General features: G+C 40.1%; 1 protein-coding gene across 1 annotated transcript in view; it reads left to right on the forward strand.

The window, feature by feature from the left end:
• The window catches only part of PDE8A (phosphodiesterase 8A), a 115,540-nt gene that overhangs the window by 85,764 nt on the left and 5,859 nt on the right, over nt 1-23,917 (forward strand). Inside the window, exons 3-19 of the mRNA XM_082290580.1 lie at nt 440-630; nt 1,797-1,853; nt 3,277-3,334; nt 4,736-4,824; nt 5,056-5,134; nt 6,467-6,604; nt 10,915-11,003; nt 11,588-11,639; nt 11,740-11,782; nt 12,718-12,795; nt 13,757-13,827; nt 14,416-14,580; nt 16,984-17,032; nt 17,321-17,456; nt 19,723-19,921; nt 22,668-22,885; nt 23,711-23,843. Coding sequence (XP_082146706.1) covers nt 440-630; nt 1,797-1,853; nt 3,277-3,334; nt 4,736-4,824; nt 5,056-5,134; nt 6,467-6,604; nt 10,915-11,003; nt 11,588-11,639; nt 11,740-11,782; nt 12,718-12,795; nt 13,757-13,827; nt 14,416-14,580; nt 16,984-17,032; nt 17,321-17,456; nt 19,723-19,921; nt 22,668-22,885; nt 23,711-23,843 — 1,845 coding nt within the window. The remainder of the gene's footprint in view (nt 1-439; nt 631-1,796; nt 1,854-3,276; nt 3,335-4,735; nt 4,825-5,055; nt 5,135-6,466; nt 6,605-10,914; nt 11,004-11,587; nt 11,640-11,739; nt 11,783-12,717; nt 12,796-13,756; nt 13,828-14,415; nt 14,581-16,983; nt 17,033-17,320; nt 17,457-19,722; nt 19,922-22,667; nt 22,886-23,710; nt 23,844-23,917) is intronic.

Raw genomic sequence — 23,917 nt, forward strand, 5'->3', positions numbered from 1 at the left:
GTTTGTTTGTTTGTTTTCCCTTTTCTGGAATATGATCCCAGAAAGAAAAATAAACCCCAAGAAAGAGGTTGCATGTGAGACAGTTTCAGTGAAGGGGACTCACTGTTGGTTCATGCACACTGTCTGAAACACAGGCATCTTGTCTCAGCTGGTTGCCTAAGTTCTCTTTGTAGATAATAACAAGAGAGACAGTTCCAAAACTTGTTCTTCCCACGTGGATATGCATGGCTCTGGCAGACTGTTTCACCCACTTGAAACACCTCTGTATATGGACAACTATAAAAAAAAGCAGTGGTCTGTAGAAAGCAATTCTGTTAAAAACAGTGGATTAAGCCTCAAAAGTGGCTTTAAAAAACAAGTTAAGAAGAGAGAGAAGTCACAGAATCTACTGTAAGTGTAAGATTTGTTGTTGATGATCCACTGCCTGTCTTTGCCTCAGGTACTTTTAGTGTTTGCTGAGGAGGATGACCAGAGTAATGGGTTCCGCTGGGCGTGTGACAAGGCTGGATTTCGATGTAATATTGCCAGGACACCTCAGTCTGCACTAGAATGTTTTCTAGATAAACACCATGACATTATCATTATTGACCATAGACATTCCAGATACTTTGATGCAGAAGCGTTATGCAGGTAAGCACTGTTCCAGTGTAATTAATGCTTAACAATACAGTTAACACGCCATCAAAGCTTTTTTGCTTTTATATGACTTCTTATAAACTCTATCCATCATTGATTTTTTTTGGCTTTGGACAGATGTGCACTGGCAGCATCAAATAATGTTACCTCAGTGCTTTATAGCTGATAGCAGCAGCAGCATTTTTGGTTGTGTGCTAGGGTCTCTGAAGCTTGATCTGGCTTGGAGCCACAGCGTACAAATTTGTTGCCATAATGAACTGTTGGGTATTTTTCTGGTTTTCTTTTGTTGTTTTGGTTGTTTGTTTATTTTTTTTCAAATACCTGCTTCCTTGTTTTCACACTAAATCAGCTGTAAAGATAGCATGTGCCACCAAGCACTTTAATTAATTCATTCTCTTCGTTTACGTTCTAATTATTTTGCAATGTCACTTGCTGTTGAATAACTCCCTGTGAAAACAGGCAATGTTTGGTGTGCACGTTTCCATATCTACAACACTTGAAAATATGTTATGAAGAGCAAAATTGCAGATTCCAAATATAATTTTAGAAACCGCTGTAAAGTATGAAAAAAGGAGAAAAGGATTTGCCTTTGTGAGTCTCTCCACAGAGACAGGACAGGCAGCAGTGCCTTGCTCCAGTGACTTTGCAGTGAAATTGCCCTTGGGAATGTGTCTAGACTGAATTAGTCTGTGGGGTGGGGTGGCAGGGTCAGAGTGTGTGCCCTGGGGACTGTGGTGGGGCAAAGGCTCTTCTTGCTGAACTGAAGGAAGTAGATAAGATCTTTGTCAGGCCAAGACTAGGTAGCAGCGCTGTTCCCCTTGTTGCATTTTTAACAATCTGTCCCAGAATTCAGTAAAATGCACCTGAAATGAGGGAGGCCAAGCCCTTCAAACAAGTTCATAATAAGCTGTTTCAGAGAGGATATTTTTTGCCATTCCCCCACTGAGAGTATCTGAGTTGTAGATTAATCTGTGTTCATGGAGTTTCAGGCATAATTTATTCTCTTTTCTTAGCAGCAGGCTTGGGATTTGACTTTTGGTTTGTTGTTAAACTATTTTAAAGAGATATTTTAAGCAAACAACTGTGTGAAGATTCTGTAAAGTCATGTTTTCTGAAATGTGAACTTAAAGAAATTTAAATGGTTTGCTTTTTATTTAAAGGTCTATCAGAACAACAAAAGCCTCCGAAAATACAGTTATTATTTGTGTAGTACAAAGGTAAATACTCATATCTTTACTTTCACTTGTGAGCAAAACCGTAAATCTTATCATGGTAAAAGTAAACACTACATTAAAAAACCTGAATTAGAACTTCTTTCTGTGCTAATACTATGTGCTGTACCACAGTTTTTACTATTCTTGACCACAGGATTGGGACAGAAATGGTTTAATTGTTTAATTGGTTAATTTCTGTTTCTTGTTAAAGAGTCTCACTTTGGGTTTTGTTTTGGCTTCCTCCTCCCGCTCCCCCCATCACTGCAGGCTTTCAGAGTATATTTCAAACAAATTCTGTAAAATCCTGTACAAAACTGTCCCACAGATCTGTGTTTTGAACCTTTCTTGATCTGCCTTTCAATAAGATTAATCTCAGCAAAAAACGGAGATCTGCTGAGTATGAGAAACGATACAGAACAATTTGATCAGTACAAAGTATCATCTGACCACAGAAGTTTTAAAAGCAAACGAGGTTATGACAGCTCAGTAAAGAACTACATATGCTGTTCCCCTCCTCCTCCTTTGAAAATATTACTAGTGTCATAAAATAATGTAAAACTAAAAAAATTTTTTTTTTTAATTACAGTATATTTAATGAAATTAAATAACTGAAAGGTAATTTCCTCAAAGTATAATTTGGGGATGGCTGTTTCTCAGAAAACATTAATTCTGAGGTGTTGAAATTTCCCATTAAAAATATACCACTATCTCTACCAAAGAAAAGACCCTAATTAAACATTTCAAGATCCAAAACTTCACGCATAAATAAAAGCCACTGTGCCATCTGCTAAACATGACCAGCTTCAATCTGCGTATTGACAGAAACTTCACATAATGGCCTTTCTTCCAGATTCCAGCCAGACATTCACATACATTGAAGTGTCTTTTAACAGTTAGTGTGGCCAGATTATTCAGATACTTCATTTTGGAATGTGTCTCAAGCATGACTTACTAGAAGGCAGTGGGTAGGCAACACTAGGAAGTCCATCCTCATTCAGGCACCTTGAGTTGCCCATCTGAGATTTGGTACATTGAGATAACAAGTAATTTCTTAGAACTTTGGCTGTGTAGACTTTCAAATACATTTCTGACTAATGACAGCATAAAAAAATAAGGATCCAGTACAGAAAAAGTAGGAATAGTCCAGTGACCTAACTCGTTAATTGGTTTCCTTGAAGCATTAGGGGGTTTTTTTGATGTAAGCAGCTCATTACATGCATGAAAGAGAAGAACATTTTGGCTTATCCATGCCAAAGATGAAAGTTTATAAAAAATACAAAAAATATGTTTTATTCTTAGATCCTGTAAGGATCTGGCAGTATTGGCCTCGGTGTGACATCTGGGGTACAAGTAGATCAATGGATTGTGAAATTTGGTCTGAGTTGATTACAAAAATAATCTCTGACTTATCCTCCTTGTTTCAAAGGCACACTGATCGTGAAGAGTCATCAATATTGCCCCTGATCTCTGCTGGCTTCACAAGGGTATGTGCTATACTCGGCGGGCTTGCTCTGACATTTCCAAATTGTCATGCAAGAAACTCTCCAGAATTTTGGCTGTCAGTCACCATTTGTGTCAGTGATGCCACCTGTAGATCTTTTTGGTGCTGCTCATTCTTCTGTGTTCCAATTCTGAACATCGACATGACACTCTTGGGACCATAAGAAGTGGGTCTGAGGCTTTTCTACTTCATACATTTATTTCAGGTTAAATACGTGATCCTTTCCTTGAAAAGTTGACATTGACAGAATTGATTAGTGGCTGTGGCAGAGCCAGAGAGCAGCTTGCAATGAACAACAGAATGTGCTGTGGGAACTTTCTTCTATCAAATGCCAATTCCCATCTGTAAACAGGCTTCAGATGCTGTCAAGTGCCATTAGCTATTGTTTGGAGGCACCTGAAAAGTATTGCATTGAATCTGTTCCTTGGCAACTATTCCAGCTAAGCAGAAAAGGTGTTTATTAGAGTGTTAGTTAAGTGGGTTCCTTATTGCCTTCAGCTGACAATGGAACAAGAATGGGCCTGATTTAGAGTGCAATTCAGAATATTTGGTTGTGCTCACCAGATTTTTGCTGTCCCATCACATTCCATTTGCACCCATCTGCTTATTTCTAGTAAGGTCCCAATCCAGGAAATGCTACAGCCTGAAGATAATGGCATTTATATGAACAGTCATTCCAGTGGGTACATGAGTAATTCAGCACAGGCTCTGAATTATTTATGGATCAGAGCCTTGGAGATGGGGCTAATGGCAAAGCATAGAAAATTTTGTTTAGCAGCTTTGATTGTGGTGACTTACCTGTGATAATCAATCCTCCCTCCCAACCTATCCATGTCCGTGGCAGTTCAGTGTGAACAAAGATTTAGGATTCAGGCTCATACCTGGTAAATATGAAATGGTTTTTAAAAAGTGAAAGATATTGAGAGCATTGCTCTAAAAGCCCCAAAGTCAATAAAGGTATATTTGACAGGAGATTTTGCTTTCATCTATATAGACAGTTTGGGGTATTAGCAATTGGAAACTCATCATAATTTCAAATTTTAATTACTTGGGACCCGACAATTTTTTCACTGTTATTTTAAATAAGTAGCATGAAAGCTAAAATTAGATTTTTAAAAAATACATTGATCCTGCTGCCAATCACAGAGAATAAACAGGTTGGTTGAACGTCATTGCCATGAGGATCTGTCACCTTTTCAAAATGCAGTAACCTGAAAAGCTAGTACCAAAAAATAATCTTCTCCCATTGCTCATGTCCCAGCATGTTCATTTTTGGCATATCTACTCCTTTTCTGGTTCTTTAGCAAGCAAAAGGAAACAGAGCTTCAAATCCTTGCAGACAGGAATGTTTATTAATGAAATATTTCTAACCTTTTATTTGCAGAGATATATAGAAAATTCTAGTAGAATGGCCTGTTACAATGAGTTGATTCAGCTGGAATTTGGACAGGTGCAGGCACAATTCAAACTAAGGTAATTTTACCAAAAATCTTATCAACAAAAAAGTTCCAATTCAGCCACATCCTTAATAGAGTATTTATTTTAATTTGCAGTAGTTAATTATAGAATGTCAGTTCCTTGAAGAAAAGACATTAATTGCTAAACTACAGCATTATTCAGTATGGAGTTGTAATGCTTTATTATCATATATAAGAAGAATTAAATGGATAAAAATTTTTGGATGCCTTTTTCTTTTTTCTCCAGGGCATGTAATTCATTATTTACAGCATTAGAGAAAAGTCAAGAAGCCATTGAGATCACAAGTGAAGACCATGTAATACAGGTTTGTTCCAGTCATAAGTACAGAAAATTGCTCTGTATTTTATTTCTCTATGATTACACTTACTCTTTCTTACAGCACAAGAATCTAATCTAACTTAATGGTTCTAAAAGATTGAAGTGGGTATAGCTGTAGAGTAGAATTTTCTCAGAATTTAAAGTGTCTTGCATAAATCAAATAAATTTTAAGGGAGATTGTTGTTTCTGAATGAATAAGGATTTACTCTCTTGTTTTTATTTTTTGTTTTGATTCTTTATTATTCATTCTTCCTCTATATCAAGAATGAATGCAGCCACTGGCTTATATGCATTCTTTTCCAAAAATATTGTATGTTAATTTGATGCTCCTTAAAATCTAATGGATGTTCTATTTAAATAATTTTACTTTTTCTTTTCTAAAATCTGGTACTGTTGGATGTATTTTTGGGCCAACTGTTTTTGAATGTAATCCTCTCTTAGAAATTTTTTTAAAACAGGGAAAAGAAATTGTGCTTAGGTTTGCAGTGCTGAAAACCATGATCTTTTCAAAGGTCTTAGTTCCATCCCTAGCTATGAAGCAGTGAGGAGTGATTTTATTATCAATAAAGAGCTTCCATCTAAGCCTCTGGGAATTATAACATGCATACAAATTGTACCTTCTTGACCCAAATCTTGACAGTGGCAACTTCATTGAAGGATGTGCCTGCTCCATCCCTTTTACAAAAACAACAGAACACATCCTGAAGTTGTTTTAAATATGCTTTTTTCAGACCAAATTTTGTCCCTGTGCTGACAGCCCCAGAGTATGAGAGAACTGACACAAAAACTGCAGCGAGATGCAACATTCCCTCTAGGGAGAAACTGCTTTATTAAATTCCACTTCTGCTCTGCTTGGCTGGGCTTTGCCTGGACAGGGGAATAGTGATGGTTGGCCCTTAAGCATGATAAGATGATGGATTTGACAAGAGATATGGCTAATATTCCTATGGTATCCCACCACCCAGTTTGTGATTTGTAGGAACACTGAGGTAGGTTTGAGGTTTATTGGTTTGGGAACTGACAGAGCCCATTTTTCAGGAATTTATATTGTCTGTCTAAACTCTGTGGATATGTGATACTCAGCTGCTTGCATAATTTCCCTCTCTTTGCTGACATGCACACGCTCTGCTCAACTATTCTAGCATGGAAATTTCCTGGTTTGCTTCACAAAGAAAAAAATGTGAACATCTCTCTCAGGAATAGAGCATGCAGACATTTATTTTGGGCTGGGAAAGAGATCTCCTGGTTAAACAAACAAAAAAGGGGATTCTGTTGTGCTTTAAGTATAATGTTGAATGGGTATTTGTTTTTATTTCAGTACGTCAATCCTGCTTTTGAAACGATGATGGGCTATCAGATAGGTGAACTAATAGAAAAGGAATTAACAGAAGTGCCTATAAATGAAAAAAAAGCTGATTTCCTAGATACTATTAATTCCTGCATAAAGATAGGAAAGGTGAGTAATGGCATTGTATCACTTTTATTTGCTACTTGTAAAGGTTGTTGTGGTCCAGCAGTGACACACATTGTGACTTGCAGCTTCACAGACACGTAGCATTTGCAACTTACTTAAAACAAGAACAGGAAGTAAAAAAACGTTCATTTTTTTCAGGGCTTCTTTCTCTCTTCTTGCTTGGTAGAGGTACTTGTTTTGCAAAAACAAGTGACTTTCTGCATTTCTTTATAATTTATGCTGTTTGTAGCAAATGGTGTGGGAGTACCGAAGAAAAATGAGATGGATGCACATGTTATCTGGTGCCATGTAAATGAGAAAAGTACCATATTGAAATATTTCACCAAGAAATGTGGAAGCTGATTTGCAAGTTCAGACTGTAAAAATACCAAGGAGACATTTGCAATATCACTTGAAAGTGATAGGCAGTGTCAGCTGCCAGCTGCCAATCTGTTTAATTCCCTAATGGCATGGGAGCTGTCTAATGGATTTCCATTAGAAATGTTCATTGCACCGAGATGAGCTGGTTCCTGATGTCACTGAATGTGACACAGTGCCTTGTAGGAAGAGATCGTGGAGGTTGCACAGAGAGCTTTGGGAATGGGTGTGTTTGGTGATGTGCCAAGGCCCAGGCTGGGGGTCAGGAGAGCTGGTTGGGTCATTGGGACTCTGCGTGGGAAGCAGCACGACATGGCACAGAGCAGGGAGATGCCAAAGTGAATCGTGGCACACAGGGGTGCACAAGCACAGATGCAAAGCTGTGGTGAGTCATGCTCTGTAGGTCAGGGTGCTGACACAGCGACAAAAGCTGGGTGCAGATTCCACGTGCATTTCGAGGGGAATGTGTCGCTCATTTCCAGGTGTGTTGGCCTGTTGGAAGAGATCCCAGCCACAGACAATAGTTTGGATTATGGTGCTTCACACCTCTGTTGCCTGACTGAAACTGAAACACATTTATTTTGGTAAATGTGTGCAATACAGAACTGATGTTAGGAGGGAGTATTTATTAAGTTCTAATTCAAATACATTAGATATGTCAGGCCTTAAATCCACACCATCAAGATATGAAGTGATAAATTTTCAAATGGGCTGATAAAAATTTCATTAGTAACAGAAATATATTTTACTCTGTGAACGATAGAAATCTAAACCTAATTCAACTCCTTCCTTGTACTAATTTTACTCCCGACTGTGTGAGTTGAACAGTGAGGGCTAATGAAATACTACCTACTTAAACCTCTCTGTCTGGGACAGCTTCAGCTGGTTGCAGGTGTTTTGTGTTTCCCCTTGGAACATTTCATATATGTAATCTATGCAACCTTACATTTATATATTAATATAAAAATGAATTGCCTATTAAATTATTACAGGAAGCATTTGCAAGTAGATGTTAACTGTGAGGAGCAACCTTTGAAATACTTGAAGTTTTGAGATCATTTGGGTCAAGATGCTAAAGCATTTTCAGAGGTGCCTGAGATACCTGGATCATTCTGACATGGTCTGTGTGTAGTTTTCAGGCTTGTGATTTCTTTTTATCCTAAGTTTAAAAGACTACACTACAATAGGCCATATATTGGCTACTGTAGGTTACAGCATATCAACAAAAGGAAACTGCTGTTGTGATACTCTCTTGTCAACAGGTTTGACTGCTCTGTTTTGAACAAACCTGGTACCATACTAACATAGTAATAAAAAGAATAGAAAGCAAGTTTTTCTGATCTTTGGAAAAATCTGAGCTGCATGAAATTTATCTCATGCCTTTAAATGGAGTTCAGGAAGATGGAGCCTTGCAGCATTTCACCTCTAGTGCTGTGAGCAAGTTCAGTATATTCAAACAGAACTTCATAGGTGTTATACTCAAAAATTGATAATTGCATGATACATAGGAATTCTTGGGTCAGGATGTTGTTTCTCTTAGTAAAAACCTTATCTCTGGAAGTTAATTTTTTGTTCCTACAGCTGCCTGTAATTTGCCAGAAGCCAATGTTATTGAAACATCCATCTATCCATACTTGAGGAGTTAAAAAAAAAGTTGTGCTTTTCTTCATTTTTCTGTTTCATGATTCAGATTGCATCCATTAAGATGAAATGTGCAATTCTGACTAGAATTCTTGCTGCGTCTGATCTCCGCAGTTTGACACGAAGCTCTTAGTTTGTTTTTTTCTGAAGTGAGATGAATAGCTACTGATAAAGCAGACAAGACATGCAGTTCCTCCTGCTGCTTGGGAACTGTTTGCAAGTTTTTCACACAAGGTCTTTCCAGAGGGGGTGGGAGAGCAATCACACTCTGTGATGAAGGTCTATGGCAGCACCTTCCTAACTCAGCCTTCGGTTCTGGGAGATCGTGTTCGTGAGGTCCCGTGTTTATTTTGGTTTGCTCTGCTTTCTACAAGCAGTTTGCTGAACTTTGCTGTATAGTGCAAGAAGCCCCAGTCTAAAAGGAAGGCTGAACTGGAGGGTTCCTTACCGTGCCTGTGTGAGTGCTCAGTGGATAGATGTGTGCCTTGGCCTTCTTCACGGAGTTTGAAACCTCAGCATTGATTCACTGTGAGGGGCGGCACTCTGGGGTTTGCTGTGCATGGTGTTTGCTCTTGTTTGATCCCAGCACTGCCCACAGCAGGGACTGGTCATGGTGCTTGTGTGGCTCCAGTGGAGACATAACCATGGGCTTTACTGACAGCACGTCTTGGGAATAGCTCTTTTCTGTTGGATTGCTGACAGAGGCTCTGGGAGAGAGCATATGGTGTTCTTAAAATACATTTAAGTAACATCCCTGGGAGAACTTTACCTACCAGCAGGAGTTTGGCTTGGACCTCCTGTTTCTCAGAATTGTGCTGACCTTTTCCCTCACACATTTCCTGCCACAGTTTAACAGGTTTTAGAAATTCACAAGTTGAAAAATCGATCTGTTGACTAAGAAGAGCACATTAGTGAATAACCTGCCTTGAAAAGGATGCGATTTCAATGAGGGAATTATCCAATCTGTAGCTTATGACTTCACCCCTTTGTGCACATCCTGGGTTTATTACCTGAGTTAGAGATCAATTACTCATCTCTACCTCATCCTGGTTGTCAGGAAACTATTGATATGCATAGTTTTAATTATGAGAGCATTGAATTTTTTGGTGCTTGCTTTATCTTTATTTGTATTCCTCAAGCAGCTCACAGAAGACATTATGCTCACTACACGGTTTGTTACGCACAATTCTCTTCTGACAGATCCTCAGAAAAGCCTTTCATATTTTTTTCTGTACAGCCTGTCACCATGCAGTTCTCTGTGGGCTGGAGTCTTTATTTGCTGGCTCCATCTACATAAATGTAAAACTATTCTCTCTGTACCTGTGCTCTGGCCTGCTTGACTGTGAAATCTGTCAGTCCCACATAAATAAATATGTATTGTGTGCCTTGTAAAGGCACACAATATTTAAGATCTGATCTAAAGTTTGTTGAACTCAATGGAAATACAGCAATTGGCATAAGCAGTTTGTGTTAAGTGAACGTGCAAGATGGATTCAATTATTCGTTAATCACTTGGTATTTAGTAAAGGCCCAGCTCAAAATATGCATCTGTTAAAAGAGACCACCAACAGCTCTTCTAGGGATGGAAACACATAGGCAATCCCAAAACCAGAGTGCTTTTAGAGGGGAGGCAGAATCCAGGAGCTATTCTGCTGGGCTCTCTTCTACTTTAAAAAAAAAAAACAGATTAAATCTCTGCTGCTTTTTCATAGTGAACTGACAGTATGGAAAGTAAATGTGCTGGGATATCAAAGCACTTTTAGTCAGAGATATACTCAATGTTCACCAGTGATAAGACATCCCAAGCGTGCAGGAGAGAGTGCATCCAGCAGGGATGGTGATCAGGGCAGTGTGACAGCTTTGCAGTGACCTTCCTGTCCTGGATCCCTGGGGGAACCCACACCTGCAGCCCCGGGGGGACTCTGCTCCAGGCAGAGGCTGGTCTGAGCTCCTGCTTTTACGGGGCTCCTTGCTAGGTCTCCCCAAAATGAGCTGCAACACCATTGAGGTAGGATGGGGAAGAGAATGTGTGGTTCTGATTCCCACAGCTCCTGAGGTCCAGCTGTTGCCATCAGAGTATTCCCAGGCTGCCCCTCTGGAAGTTCTCTGTGCATTGGCAGCAACACAATGACCAGTAGGTTACTTACAGGGGAGAAATGTGAGGGTTTGAGCACAGTTTAGCCAGTCCTGCCTGGTTCTGTATTGTGAGACAGCTTTCAGTGAAAGAAGGTATGAAGCTACAGCTTCTCTTTGTGTTTTAGCTGAACTTCCTTCCACTTGAATTATTTTTTCAGGAATGGCAAGGAATGTACTATGCGAAAAAGAAAAATGGAGATAGCATACAACAAAATGTGAAGATACTACCTGTCATTGGACAGGGAGGGTAAGTATGAAAGCTAAAGCCATGATTGTGTCTGAATGAAGGCTCAGTTTAGAGTTCAGTTGCTTTCAGCAGATATTGGGTTATCCTGCTACTGAGTATAATGGAAGCTTATGCAAGGAAGGGTGCCTCAGACCTCTGCACTTAATTCCTTGGGGCAAAATCAACTTTACATGCTGCCAGCAGGGAAAGTGAAATACTCCTAATTCTCCCCCAAAAGGAGCCAAAGATGCAGATGTGCTCACTTGTGACTCTGACTTTCTAATTCTACCCTGAAGTGCGAGTGCACCCTCCTGTCTTCCTGTGCATTGCGTTGGTACCACCAGGACCCGTGTCCTGTTTCACTGGGCACCTGTACCATGTCCTTCCATGCTCACTTTTCCATGCTCCTTTCGTGGCTGTTGCCAAAGGTTGCTACGTGATGAGGTCACTGTGTGCTTTGATCACAGGCAAAAATTCAAGCATGTCTAGGTTTTTGTGCAACTTCCACTTAGTCCCCAAATCGAGCCTTTGGAGCACCCAAGTGTCAGCACTGAATTAGAGCTGAGGTTTGGATGGGAATTAACAACACTGTTTTTTGCCTACAGAAAGATTAGACACTATGTGTCAATTAGTAGACTGTGCAATGACAACAATAAGGTAAGTGAAAATAGTGCAATGCTCACTTTAGTTTGAGCCCTAAGTATTCCAAAATAATGGCAAAGTTCTGAATAACTGGATTTCTCATGCTGAATTTCAGGTGGAGAAGACATGTGAATGTATTCAGGCTGAATCTCAGACAGGTACGACACTCTCTTCTGTCCCAATAAGTGGAGAACATGCCTGGGGAGAGAATAAAGGCCACTCACTGTCAGTGATTTGACTAAAAACACAGTTTCACAGAACAGTCCTGTTTGCCTAGTGATAAGCTGGGAATCCAACCCAAAAGGCAGGAAAGTTAAATACAAGCCCCCTGTCTACCTGCCTCACTTATTTTAGAGGTGACATAAAGCAACCCACCTTTGAAATCACAGTCAGAGGGCCCCAAGTTGGTATGGTGGTATTGCTGGAGTCAGTGCCACAGTTCAGCTGTAGGTGCTGGATCCCTGTGGCAGAATTAAAAATGAGAAGGATGCTGTCATGTCATCGTGTTGCTGTGGCTGCTCTGTAGCACCTGTGTGTGCACTGTGGGGAATTTGCATGTGGGTGAAAATGAGGATGGCCAACACTGCCATTCACCCTCATCAACACTCAGGTATCAACACTTCAATGAGGACATCCTTGGCATCCACGCTGTAGGTACTTGTTAGGTGTAGTCTTAGCACAGGCTGAATCTTGGAGTCCATAAGGAACCTGGGACACCCTGCCTGGTTTGTTGGCATGTGCTCTGCTTTGGCCCACCAGTTCTTGGTGGCAGTGGTTACTTGAGTGAACTCAGGTGTGCTGCACAAGCTGTGTTCACAACTGCAATTGTGTCACAGTGGCAAGAGAGGAGCTTTTCCCTCCACACTGTTTCCTTCTGCACAGACATTTAGGCATGTTCTGCCTGAGAACTTGGCTGGGTTCAGGACAGTGTAATAGGGCAAGAGCTTTAAAAGGCACTTTCATCAGCTCTCATCTACTGAAGCATTGAGGTCAGTGTCACTCAGCTGCTGCCAGGCTTTTCTGAGCTTCAGTTCCCTTAACACACATCTTAGTCAAAACTTTGTGTCATTATGCAATATCCTTTTCTTCACAGATACTCAGACTTGCAGACACAAAGACATGAGGAAGGGATCCCTGGATGTCAGATCCACAACATCACGAGGGAGTGATGGTATGTGAAACAACTCACTGTGTTGGGTCTGGCTGAGTTGGAGTTGTCATGCAAACCCAATACACAAATTACTACATTTCTTACCTCTTCTCTTGATAAATATGATTTCTTTCTCAGTTTTGTTTTCTTACTGTATTTTTCTCTGTTAGATCACCCCGAACTTGATAGATGAGTCACATACTCAAAACTGTTGCTGATACTTACATGCTTTTGTTAAACCATACCTCATCACAGCCTAGGCAGCATACACTAGTGAAGCATGTCTGTGGCAGTGAGAATACAGCCATGCTCCAGTATAGCAAAAATAGCACTGATTCTTCCTCTTAAGAACTGCTCAGCACAATGAGTAACAGAGATTTGTCTGCATTTTATAGGTAGCACAGTATCCAGAAAGTCTCATCTTGACCTTTCCTCTGCAGAACCAAAATCGCTAACCAATATAAAACATTTGTTTTTAAATTTCCAATGAATAATAGGCCAGAACCTCTGCTGTTTTTATTTGGCATAGGTACCCACTTCGAAAGAGCTTCAGTGATTTACCTCAGCTTGGAAGCTGACTCATTATGACTTGTCATATTGCATCAGGCAGCAAGAGTAGATACATCCTGTAATAATCTAAATTCAGTGGTTACCTACCTGTGCCTGCCAGTTTAGACACACACATCTGTGTAGTCTTTTAACTGAGTTTGTAACTGAATATTTTAATTAGTTTAAATAAAAAAGCAAAGCCCTGATTTTGCCAGGCTGTCACAGCCACTTACCTCGAATCAGGAACATCAGTGGTTCAGCCAGCATCTCTTTGCACTTGCGTGTCCCCAGCATCACAAGCATGTGTATGCATTCTGCAATAGATTGCCTCTGAAAGGCACAGCAGGGTAAGCAGTGCAGAAAAGGCCTCAGGAGTTCCTGGCTGCCTCCTCCCATCGGGCCTTGTACAAATCCTGCTCTGTTTTGCACACAGGCAGCTCCCAGCGGCGCCGCTCCTCCATGGCCAGGGTCCATTCCATGACTATCGAGGCACCCATCACCAAGGTACGGTCACAGCTGGGGCACGGGGGCACAAAGCTCCAGGGCAGCACCCAGGCAGCACCAGCCTCTGCTGCAACCCCTTCCCCTGTTCCACCTGCCCACTGCTGTAGCTCCAAAAAGCCAGATAACTCTGAGCAAAGATCTCCCAGACCTGCTCGGTAGAGTGCCATCCATGGGGTCAGCCATCCCGTGAGCCTTTTTAAGAAGGAGGGACTGGAGTTCCTCCTTCTTACTGATGGATTGTCAACTGCTTTCTGAAACCATTCAAGGATTTGTCAAAAATCAGCTCTTTAATAAATCGAGAGAGGCAAGTGAGAGAAAGTTACATTAAATCCATTCAGAGACATTTTGAGGCTGTGCCTTGGAGGGGAAACTCATTAATAAGATTGCTGTCTTTAGAGCCATGATCTTATTCCCAGAGTCGGTAGCAAACATCAGTGTTTCAGTAATATCCCTTTCATTGTGATTTTCCCCCATGCAGATTAAAGTTTTAGATCTTGTTATTTTCCTGAGTTTCCCATAGTAATTAATGAGTGTGTGTGTTTTTTTAAAATCACTTCTAAGTTCACAATATGTCTAATGCTGCATTAGGTAATAAACATCATCAATGCTGCACAAGAGAGCAGTCCCATGCCAGTTGCAGAAGCTTTAGACCGGGCTTTGGAGATTTTAAGAACCACTGAACTGTACTCTCCACAACTGGGGACAAAAGATGAGGATCCACATACAAGTGACCTTGTTGGAGGGTTAATGACAGTAAGTACTTACTGCCACAAACAGCTCTTGATTAATGTTCTCTGCCTGATTTTCCCAGTTACTTGATCTTTATCATCTGCCATGAGCTCTGCCTCTACAATGCCAGATTTTCAGGAAAAACTGCACACCTCTTTTTGTAGACTTTCCCCCTCTCTACTTGAATAATGTAGCTCTGAAAATGGGAAGAAAATTGACCAGCCCCATTAAAACATTAGTTTAGCTAGAAATTGAAAGTAAAAACAGTTCTTTTTTTTTTTTTCAATATGATTCATTTGAGTAAGGTATAGATGGGAGAGGAGGAAAGAAAGAGAACCAGATACTTGCATTTATTAAGACTAGAATGACATGTTTGGGGGGGGCTTTTCAGTCTACCAAAAGAATGTGTTTTCAAAAGAATGCAAAATACATATTTCTGTTGCTGTTTCTTGGATTATATTTGTACCTGTATCATGGTACCTAAAGCTGAACAAAGGGCACGTAGCGAAGCAAGAACTGAACCCAAACCTTCAGAGCCCAGAGTCTGACCCTCCTGATGGTAACAAGATGAGTTTAGATGAATGTTACCTGTGCCTTAAGGATATGTGTTCTCATTAGTCTGTAGGTTGCATGTGAAAGGCTATGTCAGGAAAAAAAATTTACAGTGTGTTGGATGCAAAAAGGCTCACAAGATGTGAGCTTTTCAGAGATGTCTCTGGGCTATTATAATTTCATGTTGGAACTATCGTGATGCCTTTGTAGTGTCTATCAGAATCTTCAAATAGTTTTTGTGTATTTTTGCCTTTTGAAATACCACAGCAAATATCTAATGGGGAGAAACATATGGGAGACTCCAAGAATTCCAGGAGAAGACCTGGATGGTTCATACTGGATTGTATTTACTAACTGAGTAGACAAAATTTATTGTTACCTTAACTAGAAAAATAGAGGAAGGATATTGATACATACAATCATTAGTCTCAAAGTGAGAGTCTTTTCTCCTGCTGAATACATAAGAGTCCATAAACTCAACTGTTTTCTCCTTTTTGTGGATTGTTGATTCTCTCATGCATTTCTATTCCGATTGTATTTGGTCCCCGAACATGAAGATAACAATGTTGCAAAATATAAAATCCTTACTTAAAATGAACCAAAGGCTCTTTCATGGAGCAATAAGAAAAGCTGAGAAAATTCATTTCAGAGCATATGGCATGGTGTGAGTTTTAAAGTTATCAGAGAGAAACATTTTACCCTCAAATGGTCTGCAGAAAACAGAATCGTATTGTTCCATTTGTGTTCAGAAGTCATGTCTGAGAAGGGGACAAGTAATACATTATTGGATTTGAACTCTCAAGCAGGAAGGGCATTTGGAGTTCAAAGATAGATTTACCAGATACAATTACACCTGCTATTTCAACTCTTAAAGAACTGATCTTTGATTCTAAATGATAGGCGGCATCTGGTGTCCTAAATATTTCTATTGAGCAGCCACTGTTGTACTCCCTTTCCTTTTAAATCACAAAACTCCAGACTCATTTACTTACAAATGTGAAAATAAAAATTTGATGTAACAGTTCTTTTAAGAGCAGATATTCCATGTTCAGCTACAGGATCCACATTTACTTCTGCTATACTTGGTGTGAATAACATTTTTAGTAAAGTGCATTCAGAAATATTTTTTTTAAGCACTGTTTTTTTGCATCATGGGCTAAACATGAGCTAACAGCTGTAACCTCAAAAGAGCAAGCAGGATTTGGGCCACAGCATTTAGAATTATAAAACGAAAAGTAAATATTAAATAAATAATTCTGTTAGTTTTAATCCATCATCTCAGTGTTCACATCTAGGCATCATGCCAGAATTAAGCCTAGGAGGCACTGAACTGAAGAATAAACAACCATACGTTCTGTGTGATGGAAAGGAAGCCTCAGAGTAATTTCTTCCGCTGCAGCCATGAGATTCTTCTGCTGCTGAGGTGTCTGGATCTGCTAATACCAGGGCAGGAGAGCAGGGGAATATCTCCATCCACTTCCTCCCACCACCCACCTTTGCTTGTTGGTGGGAAGTGCGTGGACGCACCGTGTCTGCTTTGTGGCACTCAAAGACCCACAACTTGTGTGCATGTTGTCCACACAAAGACAGATGTGAGGCTGCAATTCCAGACCTCCGTCTGCACCTGAGAAACTTGAGTTTTTACCTGTCTGAGTCCATATTGTATCCCCTAGCCTGCAGTTTCTCATCTCTTATGATCTGTATGTAAAACAGGCTAATCTCAACAGTACAGACAAATAAGGGAGAGGCAGCTCTGATGACTGTGACAGGTTGCAGTCAGGCTTCTCTGAAGTTGTTGTGCTGCTATTTGGAGTCATCATCTCCTAGACCTTTTGTGCAATGCCCTGCATTTAACTTGCAACTTTTATTTAACAGGATGGTTTACGAAGATTATCAGGGAACGAATACATATTGTCAGCAAAACGTAAGTTTTAATTTGGCAGCTACTGAGATACTAGAACATGTGCAAAAATTTAAGAAACAGGGGAAATGTGATTAGATGTTCTTTTTTATGCGCATTTTTTGTGTTGGGGTTTTTTTTATCTGTAAGCATTTTTCTGCAGCATTACTGAGCTTTATAGAAACAAGAGTTGCTGGGTGTTACTACAGAAGAGAAAGCATGGTCAATCAGTAAAATTGTATCTCACTATTAAATATGCTGCTTAATATACTGTTAATTAATACATCTAGTAATAACTGTATTCCTCAAAAGAGACTCATCAGGTCGCTGGCAGTCTGAGCTCTCCGATCTCCCTCAATGACATCCCCCCTCGGATAACACAGGCAATGGAAAATGAGGAACAGTGGGATTTTGATATCTTTGAACTTGAGGCTGCCACCCATAAAAGGTCAGTAAACACAAGAGCTCATAAACTGAAGTTGCTGAAAAGCGACTTAAATGTCATTCTGTAACCAGATCCTTAAGTTCTCTACCTGTGCTTTTAAAATGGAATTAATTTTATTTCCAGTGTTTGATGCTTGAAATTTTCTCATTGTCATTTCTAGTTGTGTATGCATCTTAAATATCTTCTGTTACATCATACACTATTTCCTGCAAATTCCCAGTGGATGTAAGTGAAGATTATATATCTTTGGTATGATATAATGACAATACAGCCTATTTTTTAAAGCCTTCCTTTACTCAAAAATAGAAAAGTTGTACCAATCAAATTATTTTCTTTTGGGGATTCAAATTCTTATTATGGCAAACCGCACACAGAGTCAACATGCTGGTCTTGATTTGATCAGTTGATACAGATCAGGTTTTATTTTCTTCCCATTTGATTGGGTAGGTTTTATTCCGGAACAGTTCCAATACAGCTTTTCAGCAGAATTCCCATTGCTTTTCTCTGGGATTAGAGGAAGGTCTTTATTCTAAAATCTTGGCAGGCTACATTATATGTATAAGCTTAACTGAAGAATATTTACTGGTAAAAAGCAGGGTATACCAGTTTCCATCCCAGAAGTTTTCCAAAGCAGATCAGCAGTTTTGATAGACTGTGCTTCATTAGCAGCAAAGGCTCCCCCAAGACTGTAAACTGATCTTTCTGTTTAAGTCCTTGGTTTTGTTTTCTGATTCTTATCAAAAGTTCCCCTTTTGGGTCTAGTTTCATGTATAATGCTTTGTCTTAGGTAAAAGCTTTTTGACTATCTTAAACCCTTTGTCAAAATCCCAGATCTGTAAGGGCTTTGAAAGGTGTTCAAAACCAAAGCCTAAAAAAGATGTCAGGCACTTAGTTAACATATATACACTTCATTTTTATACCATGGTTTTATGAGCCGAAAAGGTGCAAAACCCCCTAGGGTTTTATTCTTCTTTAAAATTATTTTATTTTAAATGAAGGTATTTACATCCACTTGCTGGTTTTCATTCTTTGCTGCATTTTGATTTCTAATGAAGTGATACAGATAGGTAATTAAAAAGAAAAACATAAAAATACAGTCAGTCTGTGTGGTTTACAACATTTAATGGGTACATTGCAGTAACTTAATTAATTATCCCAGCCAACATGCATGAGATCACCAGGTAAGTTGCTCTGTTCTTACTGATCTGGAGGGACCACAGAGGGACAAAGGAAGTACTTTGTTGCATGTACTCTTATTAAAAGTAGTATAATTATGATTGCTTCCTACTGTGTTTAAATAATGGCAGTTCACCTGTTCAGAGAATTAAAGTGATTTTCAATGACTCACAAGTATGAATATATTATTAGTATTGCCTTAAGTCCAAGCAGACATGTTGGATCCCTGGGTTCTGAGAATTTCAGCCTTTCAGTGCTGACAAGACAAGCAGTGATCCTCAGAAGCACACTGTATTCGATCCGAAACCCTGGGAAAGGCTCCCTAAATTGTGTGATAACACTGAGGTTGTTGCTGTGTAATTAAAAGTTATATCACTGGGTGGAATATGTAGAGGTGTAGAAAAATTAGGTTTAGGGGATAGAGGCAACAATATGGAGGATTTTGGGTGTGGATCTTCTTCCTTTCTCCTTTTTCCTTCTTCTTCTCAGATCTAGGGGTTCTGACTATTGGGCTGAAAATCCCTCACTGCAGGTCATGAACAGCTAGTTATTGGATTATAAATAAAACCAAGTTACTTGGTTGGATAATTTAGACCTTAAAAAGCCTTGGAAGTTAGAACTCACAGCCATTTTCCACCTTGCTAACTTGGAGGCACACTCTGTGCAGCTGTGTTATAGATAAAATATAATAAACAACAAAGTCCGAAGGAATTCCTGGTCTCCTGCATTTTAATTCAAACTCTGAGTAAAAGAACTCACAAAAAAGAAGAAAAGAAAAAAGAGTAAATTAATCCCACGGGATGCTAATAGAGACATATGGTAATAAAGCCAGGATAATGAATTAATTAGTGCATTACAGTTCCCTGACAGAGAAAGCTGGAGACACCTTTGTCTGACATGGGGGGGATTAGGGAGAGTTGACTTTATGTATGTTGGAGTTCTGGTATATGACACAGTAATGCTGTAATGAGTCCTTGTACATCATTTTACATGTCATTAGCTAAAAATGCTGCATGGATTCATACTGTTTATGCTATGTCATGTTCTTTCAGCTGCATTTGTTTTAAAACTTTCTGTTTATTTTTCTCCACAGGCCTTTGGTTTATCTGGGTCTCAAAATATTTGCTCGCTTTGGAATCTGTGAATTCCTAAACTGCTCAGAATCCACTCTGAGGTCATGGTTACAAGTTATTGAGGCTAACTACCATTCCTCCAATTCCTACCATAATTCTACTCATTCAGCAGATGTGCTGCACGCTACTGCTTACTTCTTGTCTAAAGAAAGAGTGAAGGTGAGTCCACACTCTGTATAAGCAACAGTGTAGGTGGGAAGTATGGATGCAATCAAAGAAGGATCTCTCAGATTCAAAAGCCAAATGTCTGTCTAGTGCCAACCAATTTGGTAACTCTGAGGCCAAAGAACTGGGCTGCTTTACATGAATTCTGGGATCTCTCTTTCAGTATATGTAGAAGGATGGATACTAGTATTACAGAATTGAACAATTCTTGATGGGAGAATAAGAAAGCCTTCTTTTCAAGGGAAACTTCTTCATATAGTTAAACCTTCTCAGATAGGTGAGCTAATGACACAATTACTTTTGTGCTGGTACATGCCAGATAGAGGTTTAATGGGATAAATCACCATCTCCTATGTCTCGTGATGGTCATTTTGCAAAGGACTCCCAGGACAGTATAGGCCATAAAGCAGGGTATATCACCCACTGGACAAGATGCCCTGAGGCTTGTAGAGACTGCATTGGAGGAGAGTATTGAAGAAAATTACTTGTCAGTACCGTAACACCCACCGGGGTATTAGAGCCACTGACAACCAGAATAAATCAGAGCAACTTTTGCTCTGACATGCCCAGACTGGAGAAGGGGAGTAAAGCAGTGCTTGGTGTGTGTGCATTAGAGTGGTAGGACATACTTCTGAGTCACATTCTTGGGGAGAAATTCTGAACTGGCCTGCCTATGGATAGTGCCAGTGATGGGCACCTGGCTGAGAAATTGGTGACTGTAAACACGCTTCTGACAGCTCATTAAACTGTAGTAATTCCCTTAACTCGGAGCTGCAGCTCATTAGTGTGCTCTCCAGAGGCTGATTTACAAATACTATATGCCAAGTGGGGATAGAACATCACTGGATTTTTTTCAGCCCCTGATTTGCCAGAGGGTTTAGCTGGTCTTCCCAAGAATATCTATGAAAAACAGACAAGATCTGGATCCATTTCAACACCACAGAAGCATGACTGCCTCCTCTTTTTCCAGAATGTTATTTCTGTTACTCTGTAGGCATAGGAAGAGAAAAATAGTTGCAGCAGCAGAAGGAGCAGAATCAAAGTTCAAAATTCTCTCTTTATCTCTTCAAAGTTATAGCCCAGCTGCTTTTGGGTTGCCCAGAGTTCAACTTAATCTAAACACAGCCCAATTCTGCCACTGAAATTCATGCTGAGAATACTTTTTTTTTTTTTTTTTGTCATTTGAACTCAATTCTAACTTGCCTAGGAAAATTTTCTGGCTCCCAAATTGAAGCCATATTCTCAGAATCATTTCCACTTCTGTGCCATGGGAGTTAAGATAGCAAAGTTAGAATCCTTGACTTGTTGGGTGTAAAAGTGCTGTAAATCCCTGTGAAATAAGTGTCAGGTAGACTGCTGTGGTCCTGCACGTTGGGTATTCTCAAGTTTCTGGCCATTTCCCACTTGCACAGGTCTTTCTCAGCCAGACTGAACACTGGTCAGTGCACCCCTCTGAGGAGAGCGTGTTCTCAAATCTCTCTCTCCTAACTTCATACCACAACAGTAGAATCCCATGAGCAGCAGCTGAAAGAAAGGAGGAAGAAGCTAACACACAGCAGAGAGTATTTCAGACAGTGCTTGCTGTGAACTAGAGCAGAAATAATTATTTGCCTTCTCTTGTTCTGCACAAGACTCTCTTAACAGTCCTCAGTGAGTAATATCCTCGCCCCTGGAAAGCCAAGTCATTGTATCATTTCAGGAGGTGTAAAGTAGGGCAGGGTTTGTCTTTTCATCTAGCAAGTGTAACTATTCTGAATGGTAGTAGAGGGCCCGTAGAGAATTTGGACCTCAAATTAAAGCTAATTGGAATGAAAATTATCTGCCCTGCTCCCAGATTCAAAGGGGAATATTTCTGCTCTTGTGTCTCTTTCATTTTATTAAAATTTTTAATATAATTGTTTTGTATCTGTGGTCCTTCACAAATGCCAGTATAAACACAGCACAAAGGCTAGTTTCCCAATGTATGCAAAATATTTCTGAGATGCTTAGTTCTTTTTCTCCTTTATGCTATTAATAAAGTATTAAAACTTAAGTGCAAAACCTTAAGAGTCAAAAGAGTTTTGTATTTCATGACAGGATAGATAAAAATAGACACAAAGCAATGCCCATTGCAAGTAGACATAAAGCATGGAGTGCAGCATGCTACCAGAATCAGAATGTGATACAGAAAGCATAGAACATGTCGTGTAATTTATCCATGGATGCAAAACACCAAATATTCTTCATAGAATTTGCTTTAGCTGTAACCCCAGGACACTGTTACTGAAAAACTGGATGTATGGATAACATTCCTTTCAAATTGTAAACCTAGGCAGCACGTAAGTGGAACGTGATGAGGACACATTAAATTGCCAAAGGAAATTAAGGGGTCTGGTGGTAATAGAATAAGTTTTAGCAGTATTGGTCGTTTTTCCAAGCTGAGTACCTTAACTCCAAGTGAAGGTGGTTTCAGTGTTGCTAGAAAACACAAACTAATTTATTACTTTACATTTGTTTAATTTGATGTACTGTGACGAAGGTGTGGTTAAGGCAAAATTTAAGAGGTACAAAATGGCCAAAAAAGTCACGCAATGTTCAATGAAGCTTATAATGAATTTTCCATTGCTCTGTGTAGAACATATGACCTTTACTGATCTCCAGAGTTTTGGCTTTTATTCCTCAGCAACTTGGCTCAATCTTATGGACAGAATAGGGTTGCTAATGAGTCTGCCAGGAAAACTAAGCACCCTTCTATTTTCAGCAAACTCTGGATCCGATTGATGAGGTTGCCGCGCTCATTGCTGCCACAGTCCATGACGTGGATCACCCAGGAAGAACAAACTCCTTCCTGTGCAATGCTGGCAGCGAGCTCGCAATTCTCTACAACGACACGGCGGTGCTGGAGAGCCATCATGCTGCCCTGGCTTTCCAGCTCACCACCCGGGATGGCAAATGCAATATATTCAAAAACATGGAGAGGTAAGCTTAACCCCCAGGCTCCTTGTGTTCCCACTAACACTTCTCACGTCCCTCTGTGTAACATAAGATAAACAAGCATCCTAGAGGAGGGCAGTGCCTTGGGGATAACTGTCCATGGCTCGTGTGAAATTTGCTTCTGAAAGAGAAGAGTGCTTCGGCCTCCCTTGAAAAGACTTCCAAGTGATTCCCCAGTGTCAGTTTCTGCTGTGGATAAAAAGGCAGACCCTAAGAAACTTAGTGTAAATCTTAATGTGAGCAAGTCTAGCAGAGTTACTTTGTGTCATCGAACGTAGGGAACAAATAAAGAAAGAGCCACAGAGCATCAGTCAAAAATTAACTACCTTGTTGCAGCGGTCAGGATAATGAAGGACCTGTTGCTCTTGCAGCCTCAGAGAAGCATTTAGGGCAAGGATGTGACCATTGCCTTGGTCCACAAGATACAGCAGAAAAATATTGCTTGAATATTGAAAATACTGAAAATTTGACTGGAGAGTGAGCCACTGCTGAGTGTCTGTGCTAAAAGCCTTGGGAACCTGTGGGTGTGGCATGTCCTGGCAGCCTCCTAAGCAGCTGGTGCCTCTGCTTCTGCCCAGCTCTGGCACTGTTTCTCCTAGAGAACCAGTCATGGCTGGAGCATATATGTCTCTACACACCAAAGGTACTCCATCTAACACAGATGCAGCTGCCCAAGCCTTTATTACTGCTCTTTCTTCCCCAGCACCTCTCTCCAACAGGAATGGTCTGTAGCATTTTTGTTAGACTTGTTTTAGCAACCAGCCCTTTGTGAACCAGCCAGCATTCTTAATTGTTTCCTTCTTTGAACAGGAATGAGTATCGAACCCTTCGCCAAGTCATTATTGACATGGTCTTAGCAACAGAAATGACAAAGCACTTTGAGCATGTCAACAAGTTTGTCAACAGCATTAATAAACCCTTGGCAGCGCTAGAAGAAAATGGGGTAAGCAACACTGCAAGTCCTCCTTAAAATGCCTAGGCAGGGACTGGGAACCCTTGGCAGTAGGAGATTCCCAC

This window comes from Coloeus monedula (assembly GCF_965178545.1).
Source record: "Coloeus monedula genome assembly, chromosome: 14".
Lineage (NCBI taxonomy): Eukaryota > Metazoa > Chordata > Aves > Passeriformes > Corvidae > Coloeus > Coloeus monedula.